At 27.2% G+C, this 18,251-nt stretch overlaps 2 protein-coding genes and 1 long non-coding RNA gene across 3 annotated transcripts; 1 reads left to right on the forward strand and 2 right to left on the reverse strand.

Moving 5' to 3' along the window:
* Window positions 1-330: 330 nt before the first annotated feature.
* Window positions 331-2,893, reverse strand: LOC132922675 (uncharacterized). The gene is made up of 2 exons (XR_009661038.1): window positions 2,433-2,893; window positions 331-515 (listed from the first exon to the last, which is right to left on the reverse strand). It is a non-coding gene; the product is annotated as an uncharacterized LOC132922675 (long non-coding RNA).
* Window positions 2,894-2,948: 55 nt separating this feature from the next.
* Window positions 2,949-9,396, forward strand: LOC132922668 (UDP-xylose and UDP-N-acetylglucosamine transporter). The gene is made up of 8 exons (XM_060986304.1): window positions 2,949-3,537; window positions 3,612-3,725; window positions 4,286-4,388; window positions 5,624-5,755; window positions 5,823-5,892; window positions 6,021-6,130; window positions 7,463-7,608; window positions 8,980-9,396. The coding sequence occupies exons 1-8, from the start codon at window positions 3,461-3,463 to the stop codon at window positions 9,239-9,241; spliced, it is 1,014 nt and encodes a 337-aa protein (XP_060842287.1). The 5' UTR covers window positions 2,949-3,460; the 3' UTR covers window positions 9,242-9,396.
* On the reverse strand, window positions 9,321-18,161 carry LOC132922660 (proton-coupled amino acid transporter-like protein CG1139). The gene is made up of 9 exons (XM_060986292.1): window positions 17,548-18,161; window positions 13,119-13,260; window positions 12,841-12,991; window positions 11,783-11,907; window positions 11,584-11,668; window positions 10,452-10,724; window positions 10,170-10,348; window positions 9,904-10,076; window positions 9,321-9,819 (listed from the first exon to the last, which is right to left on the reverse strand). Exons 2-9 carry the CDS (start codon window positions 13,247-13,249, stop codon window positions 9,560-9,562), a joined length of 1,377 nt encoding a protein of 458 aa, XP_060842275.1. The 5' UTR covers window positions 13,250-13,260; window positions 17,548-18,161; the 3' UTR covers window positions 9,321-9,559.
* Window positions 18,162-18,251: the final 90 nt, after the last annotated feature.

Below are 18,251 nucleotides of genomic sequence, written 5' to 3' on the forward strand. Positions count from 1 at the left end.
ATTTACTCAATTTTTCATACCAATAAAACAATACATGTTTATTAAATATATTAAATTTTGAATATATATACCGTCATCCATATATTTATTTTTTACGTATCATGTAACATGTAAGCATAATTATTTAAAGCTTTAAAATTGTTGAAGGTTTGGGTATATCGGTTTGCCTAAATATTGTCATTTAATAATTTAATATCCATTTATGGATATACGAGTATTTACCTTTTTTTTTTTTAAGTCAATAAATTATATATTATAATTATTATAATAATAAAGTAAATTAACACTAAGTTCTAAGTTTACTTAAAAAATCATAAAAAAAACGATTTACATGAATGCAGTTTATTTATCTATTTTTTTGTTTTATTATATAGGTACTTTGAGTAGATCTGAGAGAGAAAACAATTATTGGGCTAAACACAAATTATAAAATCTTAGCCCGTACTCATAAGCTTAATATCAGTAGTATTTTTATTCAATTAGTGCAATTGCTTGCAGGATTCCTGGATTGCAGTCTGAAAATTTAAAATAAAAACAAATTATTATTTAAAATAAGAAAAGTATTATTCGAAATTGAAGTAGTTAAAAAAAAAAAATAAAAAAAATAAAAAAAAATAAATGTTAACTATTTATACGCACATTAGTAACAATAACAATCAAGAATATAATATATTAAATTCACTGACTTGTTGGATTTTTAGTCATTAACTCATAAATCATAATCCTGCTAAGTAGCCTGAGTGTAGCCAAGAGAAATAAAAAGTAGTTAGATTTTAAGTAGGTCACTATTATTATGGGTGTGTTAAATTTGAATTCAATGATATATATCATATTCATATATCAATATATCATTGTATACGAAAAACGGTTTTGAGCGGAGACCGTCTATCATCAGCCTACATATATCACTAAGTTTAATTCGTGATATGTTTTTTTAATATATGTAGCTATTCTATAGTCTTTAATTTGTTAATATATTTATTCTAAAAATATTATATTTATTATATTTTTAGTATTTAATTATTATAATAATATATATCTAAACCATATCAACTTACATATTTCAAAGTTTAATAATATCCTTTTATAAATACCATAAAATAGTAAAATATAGATTCATAGTATAAATATAACAGTGTATAATACATTATATTCATTGCGTAATAAAAAGTATAATAATATAATATACCTATACACAATTTTTAAATTCCACGAATATTTTTTTTAAATAATAACAAAATAATTAACATGATTATTTATTATTTAAATAAGTAATTCTATACAAATTTGAACTTCAAAAACGTATAAAAAAAATTATACCTATATATTTTTAATATTTAGGATGCTAATACAAACATCATATTGCAATGCCTATAAGTAAGTTTGACCGCCAAATTTTGTTTGTACCATATTTTAGTGGAAAAACTGATTCGAAGATCCGAAAAAATAAAATAAAAAATAATATCCAGTTAAGTAGAGTTATACCATCATAAATCATATATATTCACGAGAAATAAATAGCAACCAATACCCAGTAAACATTTTTACGTAAATTATACGTTAAATATACGTTTATTATTTACGAACTAACGTCTAATACACGTAGTTGATAAATAGTATAATTATGGTATAAATTTAGATCAAAAAATAACTATTTAAAGAATATTCAACGTTTAGTATCCGTTAATTGTACGTGTTTAATCAACGTATATTCTACGTAAGTACCTATGAAGTCGTTTTTGTAATATTTTACGCGTGTAATGTTAGTATATATGTAGAGTATGCAGTGGATATTTTCTGTGTAGAGTTCGTTTATTTTTGAAGAATAGAATGGATATTTTTTGTATAAATGTAGTATATATTTCGAGTATATGATAAATATTATTTGTATAAATGTAATGTGTTAAGGTTGCCAGATTTTGAATTTTTTTTCGATAAACCGTTAAAAATAATACAATATTTAAGTTATTTTCTTTTAGATTTTGCTTCCCAATTCTCATTAACTGATTAATCGATTAACTGGTACGAATTTAATGTAACCTATATATTGGCTATATTTCGATGTAAGTTCGACCAATCAATAATCAATGTACAACCAACGTAGAACAAACGTATTTTTATAACGAAAAATGTACGAATAAGTTTATATACCTATCGTCAACGTAAAATCAACCTATATAAGAAATAACGTATATACTATACATACACCAAAGTTATCCTTATTATACATGTAGATTATACGTGCTATGTAGTCTATGCTAGCCTATATGTTTACTGGGTATTGGCAATATTAAATAGGTATTTATAGTTATCAAAACAGTAAACAGACAAGTATTATGGTATTATTTTATTATGAATTACACACTAAATGGCAAATACAGAAAATGTATTTAGTCTTATTTGGAATTTAATTTCAAATTTGAAATACTCACACGATTATTATAGTATTATGAGCTGTTATACAGCTGTTGTTTATTCGTGCACGGCACTCCGGCTCATGATAAAATTTACATTTTAATTATATCACGGCACAGTACAGCTACAGGAGCTAGACATGCTTAAGGCCTTAAGGGGATAGGTACCTACTCTCCGTGCCACGACACCGTAGTGCATCCAAATAATGGAATTTCCCTCATCGGCCTCAACATTTTATACAGTCGTTAGTTCGTTACCGTACGACTGGCGATAGGTAATACACTGATACAAACAATATAGTAATACGACGCGTTTTGAATTTTGACGGTCTCCTGGCCAGTGACGCGGAGTATTATGTGTAATGCGTACCGTCGATAAATAATTTACCCTATTTACTACTAGCGCTCAATTGAAGTGGTGCAATTTCGTACTAAACCCGTACCGCATTCTGATAGTAGCTTTATAACGTCGTCGTGTTTAAAATATTATCAGTGGACAGTCCTCGAGACTCGAGTGATTACTGAGTGAATCATAGATAATACGTTTACCATTATCTGACAAGTGCTAATAGTTCAGTAGTATTTTTAGTATATTACATTTACATAAAAAGATTTTTCCGTCTTAATTTTTAGTTATACTTATCGTAAGCATTTGATTACGTACACGATTATAAATTATATAGTAGTACACCATCAGCTGTGTAGGTACCTAAATATAAATGGCCATGAAACGGCCGGTGTATAATCATTTACGTAATTACTATTTATTACTCGTAGACCGCAGTCGTGTGGCTAACTAGTATTATATTAGTATTGTTATATTCTGTGTTATAACTACTATTTTAGTAATCATCATATTTTTGCGAAGAAGGCCAATTTTAATTTAATTTTAATTTTGAATAGCTTGATTCTTATTTATTTTTACTTGTGTGACTATATTGACTTAAGGATAAGACGTTTGTGCAATTCAATATAATAATTTAGTCTAAAGGTTTATATCATTTATCTGTGCAAAAAATTAAAAGGTTTCAATATATTTTTGTAAAATGAGTGTACCTGTAGCAATTGGGTCTACGTTTTTTGGATGTATGAGCAATGTTGTTTTTTTGGAACTTCTAGTCAAGTATGTATTGATTTCATAATATTATATTATTATCTATACAATATTTAGTAAAATGTGTATGTTTTAAATTTTAGAGAAGATCCTGGCATAGGAAATTTGATTACATTTTCCCAATTTTTTTTAATAGCATTACATGGATTTATATTCACAGCTAAATGTGGTACCAAAAAACCGAGCATTAGTGTCAAGTATGTATTCATTGATATTTAAAACAAATATAAATATGATATAATATTTGTTATAAGTATAGAGTTAAAAATTATTTTTTTGCACAATAGTGTTATTTAAATATCTTCTAAGAAGACCATTTTTTTACTAGTTTTGTTTTATGGTTATTTAAGTATTAAGGTAGTTTTTATTTATAGAATGATGAGTAAAATATACGAAGCACGACTTTTTGCTTTTAAACATTTTTACTTTGATTATTAATTTACAATTTCAATATCTGTTCTTTAAATTCAATTCATATTTTAAATCAATTTTTTTCAATTTTGAATTTTATGTATGCTATATTCTTTCATTACATTCTGTACTGCTAATGTAACGATTACCGTCTACAGGTGAAGAGAGAATGTTGCATTAGTTAAGTATTTTTATCTTTGTTTATGTATTTTGTTATGCTGTCCAAGACAATAAAAACAAATTATTAAAAAAAAATAGTTGTTATCTAATACAATAAAAAAACAAGTCAACTCTATTAAATTAATAATATAGTTTTAAATTTTATTAATTTTAAATTGTTTTTCAGAGGGTATATGATCTTAGTAGCAATGTTTTTTGTCACTAATGTTTTAAACAATTATGCTTTTGATTTGAACATTGCCATGCCATTACATATGATCTTCAGAGCGGTATGTTTTTTTTAACAAATATTAATCATTTTTATATGACCTTTTTATGTAACCAAAGATTAAAAATTATTGTGTTTATAATTGTGGGTATAATAGTGCTTATTAGTTACACTATATTATTAATACTAAATTTATTAAAATTTCAAGAATTTTTAAATTTAAATTTAAAAGAACCACATTAAAAAAAAAAATATTTGTTTATTTAAACTGTTAAGATTTATTAAAGTTTATTTACATAATTTTTATATATATGTTTGTTTGTTTGTTTTTTTTTTATTTATTTTATAACCAAAAGTAATAAACTAAGATTATCCAACCATGGCTAGGCTAAGCTTTAAATAATGTAATAAGTAGGGAGCGGATGTTTACGCTCAACAAAATTGAAAAGTATGCATGCAATTATGCATTACAAAGTATAGAAATATTATTAAAATGTATTTAAAATATGCATTGATAAAATAATTTATTATTATTTATTACCTTATTTGGTAATTAAAAATTTAAATTAGTAAATATAATGAATCTTAAAATAAAACTTTATGAAATTTTGTTGATTATTTGTTAATGTAAAAAAATACATGGGATAAAAATTTGAAAATACACCTATAGATTGGGCATTGCACTGGATAATCAATGTTTTCTTTAAATTATCAAAAGTAAATTTTCTCCTGTAATCCAATAACAGCATTTTGAATTTTGTAAAACTATGTTCTACATCTGTAAATGAAATAGGAGCATATTTGAAATATGGTATGTCGAATGTAATTAGTTCTTTCTCAAAGTCTTGAATAGTATAATTTTTGAAATTGTATTCAAAATAATCATAGATTATTGGTAATGATTAACAAAAAACCTCAAATATGCACTAAAAGCATGATGATTAAAACAATATTATGATCAAGCTAGTAAAAATGATCAAATATGTAAAATTAAATTGATAATTTGAATTATTTGAGTGATGAAACAAATTTCTATCTTACCCCGCATTACTTTAAATGTTATAAAAAAATATAATTAATGCATTAATATCTGCTCTTTAGTAATAAAAAAATCATACCCCGTCCAAGACTGTTCCATGTGAAACCGGGTAATTGAGCTAGTTATTTAAATTGTTTGATTATTTTATACTATACATTTAATCAATAATTCACCAGCTTATCGTAATAAGAATATAAAATTATATATTTGTATATTATATTATTATCATGTAAATAATTAAAACCTTTGTTTTTCAGGGATCATTAATAGCAAATATGGTTATGGGAGTGATCATATTAAAGAAAAAGTATACAATTGACAAATTTATTTCTGTGGGCATGATAACAGCAGGTATTACAATATGTACAATTGTATCAGGTCAAGATGTCGTAAGTTCCACTTAATACCTAATTGCTTAGTAAATACTTCCAATTTTCAATTTTTTTTTGTTGATAGAAAAAAACTGTTGTACATGGTGTTGTTCAAAATACATCAGAGCTAGAAGACTTCTTTTGGTGGTGCTTAGGTATGTATTTTACACTATTGTACTCTAGAATAATATAATCTTTAGTTTAAAAAAATATTGTTCATATCTTTAGATATATTCAGTAAATTAACAAAATTAATGAAATCATTTTAAATATTATATTTTAGGAATTGCGTGTTTAACTATTGCATTATTCATTTCTGCTCGCATGGGTATATACCAAGAAACATTATATAAACAACATGGTAAACATCCACAAGAAGCTTTATTTTATACTGTAAGTATTATGATAAATAAATGCCTTAAAGGGATTCAATATCGACCGTTTTTGTCTTTGTTTAACTCATGCCAAACATAGAAATTTAGATACGTTTTTTGCCAAATATACCAATTGATCTAGTGAAGCAAAAAGAAATCTGTAAACAGCTTTGAATTAGTTGTTAAGTCTATTTGAGATCAACTTTTCCGCATTTTCTTTTTTTTGCATATAAATTGTTCAAAAATTGAAATATGACAACTTTGAATTTCTACTTTTTCAATATAACTTTTTATAGATTTAAGGTGATACAATAAAAAATGTGGGAAAGTAGATCTCAAGTAGACTTAACATCAACTTCAAAGCTGTTTTCAGATTTCTTATCACTTTCTAGATCAATCAGTATGTTTTGCAAAAAAATATCTAAATTTATATGTTTACCGTGTGTTAGATAAAAACAAAAACGGTTGGTATCCAATCCCCTTAATTAAATAATATTATTTTAATAAATATACCATTAAAAAGAAATCTTAATATATTTGTGAGATATAAATTAGTTTGATAGTTTCCAATGCAATTTAAAATTAATTGTTACCTACTAAAAATAATATAAATTGAGAAAATTAAAAGTAAAATGCATCTAATTTAACATTTTTGTTACCCAGCATTATTACACTTCTAAGTTGTATAATTAGTATGTTTATCTTCTAGTGGCGTTTTATAAAATATGTATTGAAGCATTGAACAATTATTGTTGTCTGTAATACAAATGTATTTTTTTCACAAGTCACGGTAAAAACAGTATTATTTATAAATTATTATATAGTGAGTATCACTCAATGAATCGTTAATTAATTCAATTAATTGCAAAATTGATAAGAAATTTTTCATTTATATATTTTTATGCTTAAATGTTAAATATTTTTGCTTTTATAAAATCAGCGGCTGATTATAATTATATCTTCTTTGCAATAATATAATCATATTACCTAATCAAGCAACACAATGTTTGGTTTTGTGGTAAAAGTTTAAGTTATTGTCTTATAACTTATAGCTTCTGACTGTTTTGATATAATTCTACCCTGTTTAATGTAATAATATTAAAATTCCAAATATTCACAATTTATTTATCTATTATCTTCATAAATTTTAAAATTTAAAAAAAAAAGCATTTTTTTAAATTATAAATTATTGAATCATTATATTATACATAAATGCATTGCATGTAAAAGTTAATATTTTATGTTTTATTGTTTTATACTTTATATAGTATTTTTATTTTTATCAACAATTAGTATCTAAGTCTTAAATTATTTATACAATTGTAAATAATACAAATTTGATTAATTTTAGCATTTGATACCGCTTCCATGGTTCCTGTTTTTGTACTCAAATCTTAAGGAACATGCATTAATGGCTTTTGAAAGTGAACCATTGCCATACATAGGATTTGGTATACCAAGTACCATTATTTATCTTACTGGAAATGTTTTTACTCAGTATCCTTTAATAATATTTTAGTATTTTGATAATTGTTTTTTTTTGTTGACAAGATAATTTGCTTTTATAATAGATTATTAATATATTGAATACAGTGGGATAGGCATATGAAAATAAGTATGAGATAAAAAAAAATACTAACTTTTTTTTCTAAAAGAAGGGAAAGTAAATAACTTTATTCTGCTCTACTGTACAGTAGGTGTCGGGTGTACTTCGTCATTGAGAAGTAAGTCACTGCCATGTGTGTCTTAAATTTGAATTTAATGTTAAATCATTACATATGAAAAACAATTCTGACTAAAGATAGACTATTAATGTATATTGTTAAATATGTCTTATGATATATTCATACTTCTATTAAAGTAATTAATTTCACAACTTGTAATACAGTAGGTTAAATAATTTTGAAAATTGAAAACATTGCATTCAAAAATATTGTGTATACAATATAATAATATAAGTTAAAAGTTTCAAATACTAACAAATAATATTTTTTAAATACAAAAAATTACTAAAATTAATACTCCCCATTTACATATCTAATTTTACCCAAATTTGAATTTTCTATATATTCTTTAATTTTTTTGGTGACAGTATACTTAGGAGAATCTTGTTTTAAATGAAGATTTTTTACTACCCAAGAAACACACATTATCTTAAATCAATTGACAGGTCTAAAAAATTTCAAATGTCTAATTATAGTACAAAAAAAGTACTTATTTAATACTTACTTAATTTTAATTAAAATTTTTTTTTTTATCCTATTAATATAAACATAATATGGTAAATATTTCAAATTATCCAAGGTTTTTAAATTATGACCAAATAAAAAAATTAATTTTGTTGAATATTATTTTTTTCCTTAAATTTTATGTTTTGAACAATGAATGTATTGATTTTATAATGTCATGTGCCTTATAAATAGAAGGAAAATGCTTGACTATTAATAGATATTATAGAAATAAATATTAAAATATAGAATATGTCCATGTATTTAATTTGGATGTAGTAAATATTTCATAAAATACATTTAAAATTTAAACAAAACAAAAAAATGATCTCGAATTTGTAATTTGTGGTAAATGCTATGTTGGACTGTTTTGAATCACAAATTTAAATTCTGAAACAATTTAATATATTTCAAGAAAATAAACTCAAGTAGAAAATATTCAAAACTTTAAAATATTATAACTTGTATTTTCAAATTATCAATTTAGCTTTAGTTAAAGTTGGTTAATTACATTTGATGTAAAAACTTTAACAAATGAAAATACATATAAAAAAATTATGTATATCTATATATGTATTAAAATAATTTATAAATATTTAAGATATTTTGTTTAAATTTTTCCTTAACCAAATTTTTATAGATATGTATGCATAAGTTCGGTTTACTTTTTGACAACTGAATGTTCATCATTAACAGTAACACTAGTTATAACATTGCGAAAGTTTGCCAGTTTATTGTTTAGTATTTTGTACTTCAGCAATCCATTTACTCTGTACCATTGGATTGGAACTCTTTTAGTTTTTGTTGGTACAATCATATTCACCGAGATACCGCAAAAAGTACAACAAATGACAGCGCCAAAAAAAACAACAAAAAAGGCAAAGAAAACAAAAACAAATTAAAATTCCATTGTTATGATGTTGGATTAATGGATATTACAGGATTATACTATATATTAAATGAATTCTTGTTTAGAATAAATAAAAACTTATTAATTTATTTTATTTGACAATAAACAGAAATAATTTACAAACAAAGTAAAAGTCTTTTATCTAAATTTGGTGGAGCGTTGTAATGTGATTTCCTAGCTTTTATATATATATATATTTTATACTTAACTCAACAATAAAATATATATAGGTCATAATAATAAAATATTTAAAAATATAACAGTGCATTTACTAAGTCTATTAGGTGATTGAGATTTGCAGCCATTTTGATCAATGGAAACCAAAATCTTTGCTAAACGCAACAATAATGTCATGTAAACTAAAGTATGTACCAGTTACGAATCCTAACAGGCCTAAGACTATGGTAATAATGTCCATGTGGAGTTTCCAGTTGAACGCTCCAAATCCTTCGTCTTTCCATACAACCATGTGGCATATAGGTGGGAATATTAAAGCCAAGAATGTGCTGGCGATGGCTCCGACCAACGATATGAACAGTGCTAGATGAGGTATCACTTCTGCTGCTAAAACTGTAGTCAAACACAAGATACATACGCATGATACGGTTGTAAAATCGTGATACAAAGATAATCTATTATAAAATTATTATTTACATGTGGCAAACACTAGTGCTGCGCGCAAAAGATATTCGGCGAGTGCGGGCGATTGGAACGGTCCGTATTTTTCCTGTACCGATGGCCATAAAATAGCGACGGGTACGTAAAACTGCAGTGTGTAAGTACAGATGATTGCAAACACCATCAGACCGACTACGATTTTTGAAAGGCTGAAAAACATACGTTTTTTATAGGTAGGTATCAAGGTAGCCACAACTATAATGTATAGGTATATAAGACGTATGTGTTATTTTTATTTTTACATGAGAGTGGGCGGGAGGTTAAGCGTGAGACTGCCTTTGACGTCGTCGCCAAACCGCCAGAATCCCACAAAGCCCATGGTTAGTATGATAAATGTCACGATAGTCATGCCAACGTTCAACACTCCCATGGTCGATGCAAATCTATTAGGTGTTTTCATTTCCAATTGCAGGGGTAATACCTAAAAAAAAAACATTGTTTATGAAGATTAAAAATTGACCAGACCTATATATGGCGACACCATCAACTTGGTTGATCGTGTTTTTTAGACAGCGGACACTTACTAGACTGATGCCTTCGAAAGCGTAAATGGCCGTGCCGAAAAACAGGGGTATTTGCGACCAATGAGCCACGGCTGTTCTGGAATTGAGAGTCGGTAAGTCAACCAGACAATATGACAGAATGATTCCCAGACCGATAGCCATCGATATGTTGGCGGCCGTCGACAAGGGTGCGATGAATTTTAAATTTCTAATCATGGCGCATGACATTATGGGCACCAAAGCGAATATCATGTGGATGTGGATGTCCAACACGGTTCCGTATTCGTCACAAAACTTGGAAAAAAAAAAAATTACAGAAATATAATTGGTGAAAAATATTCGAAGTACTAAGTCGAATTTAAGGCGGAAAGCTTATATTTTTCAAATTAAGTGTACCTACTCGTACATTTAAATTGGCAAACAAATCATTCTTCCTCTACTATCAATGGTTCAGATATTTTTGTTACTTTAATTAAAATTATTAGTATTAATTTAAAAACCATACTACTTAACTAATTATTGTACAAAGTACATAAACATTATGATAACAGTCAAACATGATATTTTTATAATCTATATTATACGTTTATAACAGTATAAATATTTCTGACTCATTATAAAATAAAATTACATTTAATAAGAAGATTTTATGACTGGAATGATGAAGTATAAAATCTATATTGACAATACATATAATTTAAATATTTCGTGTTCTACTAATGTTGATTCTATCAATTTATATCCTGGATTTTTTTTTTCATTTTAAATTGAAAAAAATATTAATAATATATTTGCATTTTGTATGTAGGACATACCTATTCTATTAATAATTGTTTCAATCTGTATCAAACTGTCAAAGAAAATAAATACAATTGCTTATAATTATTTTACATTTTAATTGTATTTAAATGATAAATAATTCTTAATTTTGAGAAATTTTGTGAGCGAAGCGGTCGTCTCTAACTGATTATTCCGTCCGTGTAAAATTCTGAAATGATACACATACACACAGCTTCTTTTATCTTTTATTACATGTGTATCTAGTGTTTTTTATTCAAATAAATAGTAATACTATCGGCAGTATTGAGTATATAGTATAAAGCATCAGCATTAGAACTGTATTATATTATATAATATTATAGCCTATAGATACCTGTTTAATGGAGTTAGAGACAAATAATATGTACACGCAGCAAAATCCTAACTGGGTGATTATGACAAATACGTTGACCGTGGTCCTGAAAAATAACATATTATCATGGATATTACATGATGCATTTTATCTTATATATATATTCACTCTTTAGCTAATAATAACTCAATATGTAATGGTTGCTACACTACATGCATACCTAAACAAGTCTGCATGCTTCTGCAAACTCTTGGGTCCAGTTGCGAAGGACAGTTCGACAGTTTCTGAGAATGTCGGGCAGTGTTCGAGTTTCAGTCGGCTCTTCAGTTTATGGGCGACGTTTAACTACAGTAAAAACGCATGTATTATTATTATAATATATATATATTATACATAGCGTAAATCTTTTACGGCAATTAATTAAGTACTCTGTTAAATATAAACTAAATATATATATTTTTAACACATTCATTTGCAGGGTGGTTTTGACCAAATTTTAAACAAGTCTAAAATGTTATGATATTATAAGTATCTAATAACTATTTTATTTTCAGTAACCAAAATAGAAACCCAATAATACAAACAATCAAATATTCGTTATTCATGAGCCATAAATCCTTTGTATGCTGTGCGAGTCCCTCTTTAAAATGAAATTTGCTTAGAAGAACATATTCTCGGGTATAGAATTGCCGATGTTCTTAATCTTAGAATTATGAATGTGATAAAGTTGGCTATGGATCGTTTACATACGCCAAAATATATTGCATTTTATTAATGTAGATAGTTTTGATTCTCAAAAATATTCTTTGAAATAAATATTATTTTGAAGATAGTAACCACCACTGAGCGTTGCAGCTATCATTCTCCAAATTGCAACAAAACTAATTGTTTGCGCGTCATAAACCTCATAAACATAATATACCCATCACGGACTATTGCAACTCTAAATGTCTTGTACCTACTCGTATGATGACCGCATCATATCACACCATAAATATAAACGTATATAGAGCCTGTATCTTATAGACTTTAGTTTTCATAAATTGTATTTAAAAACTTCAATTATCGAAATACTTTGTATAAATACGAATGATATTTTTAAATAATATGAAATTTAAAATAAAATTAATAACAACGATACATCTATAAAAGGAAAATATAACTCAAGCCCTAAAAATTAAACCACCCTAATATTATGTTATTAACAACTACTGCATAATATTACAGTAATATAGGTAGTAGTCATCATTATATACTTATTATTATAAATCGACTTACCAGTATGTGATTGTTGTAAATGCAGACGGTTCCAATAAAAACCGTGAGAATCGGCGCCATCAAGAGGCCTCCGTTACGGAAAGCGTCTCCCATGGCCAACATACCACAACCGATGTTCCCTTTTAAGAGATGCATTAGCGTCTCGCAATACCTACAAACAGAATTAAATTGTTTTTCCAACGGTAAATTTGTTATAATTTTCTACGAAAATGTTTTATTGGTAGGTAATTGGCTATGTGACAATAATATTGTTCAATAATTAAGAAAATAAAGCTCACGTGGTCGGATGTTCAGATACCGGGTGGCCGTGCACGGCTTTGGCCACGGCTTCCACCTGCTGTTGTTGTTCTGACGTGCCGTTAGCCTCAACATCTTGAGTGGCGCTGTTCTTACGAGATTTGTCTCCCATCGTTTAAGTCACTGAAAAAAAAAGATAAGATGAATACGGCATAATATACCTATTAATATTACACTTTTCGAATTCAATTGATGGAGTACTCGTCGTATTTTAATAGTAGGTATAAATATTTATAGAATTTTATTTCCCGTTCGTAAATTGTTTTCTTATAATAATCGATGGGCGTATATATAAAAGACACAATCGAGCACTTATAGACTATGATTTGATTATAATTGTCATTTGCAATACATTTTTAGCATGCAGATATAATTCATTCAATAAATAGATTATAGTCTAAACGATTTTTAAGATTATAATTTTTAAATATAATGTTATTATTAAATTTCTTGCGTGATAAATGATAATAACCAATAATATCATGAATAGTCAAATGAAAAATTAGAAAATTATATAAACGTTACCTTTGGCTTCATTTAGTCAATATTAAATTGACTCAAATGTAGTAACGGCCTAACGGGGAGATGGTATATATCTTAATAATTTGTTTGAGACGCTTGTGTTATTTATTTTATTAAACATTTAAGTGTTTTTACGGTGTGGTACGTATGTGGTGCGCTCATTGTCATTTGCAAAGATATCCTTCCTCCATACTAACAACCTCAATTAATAATATTGAACATATTATTATATTTGCAAAAAATCTTCTTTAACAATAAAAGAATTACAGTAGGTTTTGTTGACATTCCCTCCAATCCCTATTATTGTTTATAGAGTCAGTCCAATCAGTTCTTTCGGTCAACAACGATTGCACTTTAATTTTCTGCGGCGATTTCAACCTTCGAGTCCAAACCTAATCTAAAAATGAATAAATTCTAGTTCTCGTCCTTTTCCGCGTCCTTAAAATTAATTATGTAACCACATCTACTTGATTAACAACATCAATATTACCTAGATCAGTCATAAAAAAAACCTGGGAGTCTTTTTATCTATGGATCACTTTTTTCATTCTCACGTTTTATCAATAAGTTGGAAGGTGTATAAGATACTATAGAGTTCGTATAGCGAATATCGTTCAATTTTAAACTTACTCATCCTCTGAAAGCTATCTTTTGTCCATTAGTGCTACTCTGCGATCCCCTGCGATCACCACGCCGCTTCCAACAATGCAATCATTAAGCTAGTCCAAAGGCACTCTATCCTATTCTGGCCACGTGTTGAATATTCCCCAACCCGTCGCATAACTACTCTCCAGTTCTCCACGAGCTAAGTCTATATCAACATTAGTCGAAAGAAAAGTTGAAATCAACTTGAAGTTCTTCCATAATCTCATCGGCGGCCTTACCAGCGCATTTTCTCTCTACTTTCCCTTATCAGCTTTCAAATCCCTCAACGTATGACCCTATCGCCCACTTTGCGTGCCACTAATTATAGTTCGAATAATCCAATTCACTGCATGATGTGCATCACTAATTTTCACCCATCTTTCTTACCTCAAATTTACGTAATTCCGTTTCACATCTAAAAACTTGCCGCTGGCATGTATTATTTATTTACAGATTACTATATGCTTTGAGTCAAGCTCGCATTCAATAAAATAAATAAATAAATATTATTGTTTCAATTGGTTGCTATACACGCTGTTATTAATTTACAAACAAATAATTTATTAATAAAAATATCAAGGTCGCTAAGAAATATCCAGATTTTACTCTTAAATGACACATATATTGATGACGATAAATGGACTAAAATTTTTTTGCATTAAAAATTGATATGTATTTTAGTTTCTAATATTTCAATTGTATTACTATATGGTTTTATATAAAAATTATACAAACTATAATAAATAAAAAAAGTCGTAAAATAACGTTTGATAAAATGTATTTTATTTTTATTTCATTCGCTGTTTTTAATTCGATAATCATTAAACACCAGAATCAAATACAAATTTATTACTTGTGCGTATAAAACAATAATAGCACAAACGAATCAGTTTATTAATATAATTGAGCGTGTGTGTGTTTAGATTAACTGGTTCACGAGGTCCTTTGGTAAGTGAATCTATTAAGCTAACCTATCCAACTATATAATTTTATATTTAGATATTCACATATACGCTATATGTAAATATGTTATTATTTTCTATACCTAGTATGTTGGTGTAATTTATTGAAACGTCGTTGGAACTACAAGCCATTACACAAATAATTAGATATTTCCGAAATCCTTGAACTTTAAGTTCGTGAATTATTTGTTGACAATATATATTTAATCAAATATATATTTAAAATTGTTAAGTAAAACTTTTTTATATTTAAGTATTAATATTATTATTTTTTTTTAACGTTTTGATTTTAACCTTGGAAAATTTATTTATTATTTTAGTATTATATGTACCTACTCGTGGATTTTTATATTTATTTTTTCATGTTTCAGTGTATTTTAACAAAGGTGATACAGGTACACATATTACATATATGTTTACAAAAAGTGTAGGTACCTCTATAACCACACCGCCTTTAGAGTTTTTTTATTTATGATCTTTATTACATAAATTACATTATAAAATAAGCGATTTGCAAAAATCAGGCCCGTAAACTATTTATGATGATAAATCTTAATACGATTTTGGCGTTCCATTTATAAGTTATAATGAATGATGCTTTTTGTTTTCGGTCTAGAAATAAATTATGCTTTTGAAGGAGTGGCAATTTTCGTCTATTAAATTCTAAATGTTAGTTTCGTTGAACTGCAATTTATTTTATTCCAAAATTTAAAACGAATAAAACTTATTTTAGTGACAATTTATTCAATATATATAAATATATAAATCATATTATAAAATTGATTATAAATACTAGACATTGTAATGGTTATAAGTTATAACTGTATCATTTTTTTTTTAATTTTATGGAATTTTTTAAAGTTTATTTTTTTTTTAATTAACGTAAATCTTTAAAAAAATGTTGGGCATTTATAAATGATTATAACCATTCAGGTTATCTTTATTTTAGCTAATTCATTATACGCGTGAGTTACATTTACATTTATAATTTTATACTGTATATTTATTGTGTCTATAACGTTCGTCACCATGTCGTTGATATTTTCATACAAATTTATTATTCCATACCCGAGTTGATTAGACTGTTTAAAATTCAATCCATCAACTCACATGACCGGCTTACGTTCTTTATAGTTTATACATTAATATAACCTATACGCATCATATTTTGAATTGTCGAATTTATAATTAACATAACTGAGATAAAAATAAATATAAATCTAAAATCAATAATAATTTGTACTAATGTATTTACACGTTTTATAAATTATAAATATAAGTATATGGGTAGGTAATTATGTAAACAAATAAAAACTTAACATTCATCTGTAAAATTTACTCGAAATGTGCGTTGACTTGTTGTTATTACTAATATTACTTATTAAAGTTGTTAATTTATAATTACGGAAAAAATTTTGTATTTAAGTATTTGAGATACCAATAATATTACATGCTTATTCGACCTGTACAAAAATATTGTAAATAGTACACCTACCTATAATAATGCTTTTTCTTGTTATTATTTGTTCGTTATATATTTTATTTTATTATCGTTAAATGTGGAATCTTATTTATTAAAAAATTAAAAACAACAATTATTTTATAATACGTAAATTTATTTCGATTTCTATATATAAAATGAATACCACTAGTAGATAAACGATATATTATAGTGGTAGGAACATGTGTATGATAATATTGCCTAGCTATTTATATACTATTATTATTGGTCAACTCTAAAATTTTGAACACAATTAATTTAAATAAATATTGTATACTTGATAGGTACAATTTATTATTGTTCTAGGAATATTCAAGATCGACCATTATGTTTAACTACTATCATCATCTATTCTAACGGTACCCGTGTATGATATCTTGTTTACTCAAATTTTAAAATGGGGTCGCGTACTACGACATTATTGCATATTTTACTTTTACGAACGGAATGATATCTACTATTCACTATATAGTTAATATAATATTATGATCATAAATACATATAACTTCTACAGTAACAGCAAAAATACTTTGAAATTTATATGTATATATAAATAACCTGTATTTTAACATTATTGTGCTTATCGACGTGTATGTGAACAATGCGATTGTTCGACATCAACAGACACGATCGACACTCGATCTACTACCGGCTCCGTGCTGCGAGCAACATTACAATCGAATATAGAAAAATAAAATCGCAGTCTAATTACGTTTAATATTAATTTATTTATTAACAAATCGTCTGATAATGTACGACGAGGATAATATATCTACTCACAGGATAAGGCCGTGTGAAGTGAAGTATTGACGAGTATATAGTAGGCGTTCGTAGGTAAATATGTAAGGCACGGTCGGAATTCGTTAGTTTCCAAAGATCGAGCGGCAGTGACGTTTCAAATGAAATTTCCTGGTCCCAGAGGTGCGCGCATTGTTTTTCAAACGCACACCGTTAATTTTTATTGCGCGAGCGATAAAAAAAAGGAAATTTAAAGTCTAAGAAAAAACACCGACCGCCACGCGATGTGTTCGGGGGGGTTTGGCAAGAAACAAAATAACCACGGACCGATTGAAAAACAAACAATATACGTAAATCGAATGGACGACGACGATGTGTTTATTCACATTATTTTTAAGAACTGTTATAGAACGTAGACCGTAAACGTCGAGATTTCGCGGCGGACCCGTTGTCACGTGTATTTATGTTTTATGTATAAAATTTAAAACGATACATGCGTGTACGTGTGTGTGTGTGTGTGTTGTGCGCGTGTATGTATGTTTTTTACGTGCGTAAAACTAAAATCGCACCGTCGCGGACTGTACAGCGGCGCGTCGTAACGATTTATACACGGTGTGTGTACCGTCCGCCGTCGGGTTTCGAACTAGAATGAATTGGGCATGGGCGCACACGTCGCGAAACCAGTTCAAGTAAGCTTTCCGGCGACGTGCGCGTGCGCGCGTGAGTGCCACGATGGTTTGATTTAA

Source organism: Rhopalosiphum padi, chromosome 1 (assembly GCF_020882245.1).
Source record: "Rhopalosiphum padi isolate XX-2018 chromosome 1, ASM2088224v1, whole genome shotgun sequence".
Taxonomy (NCBI): domain Eukaryota; kingdom Metazoa; phylum Arthropoda; class Insecta; order Hemiptera; family Aphididae; genus Rhopalosiphum; species Rhopalosiphum padi.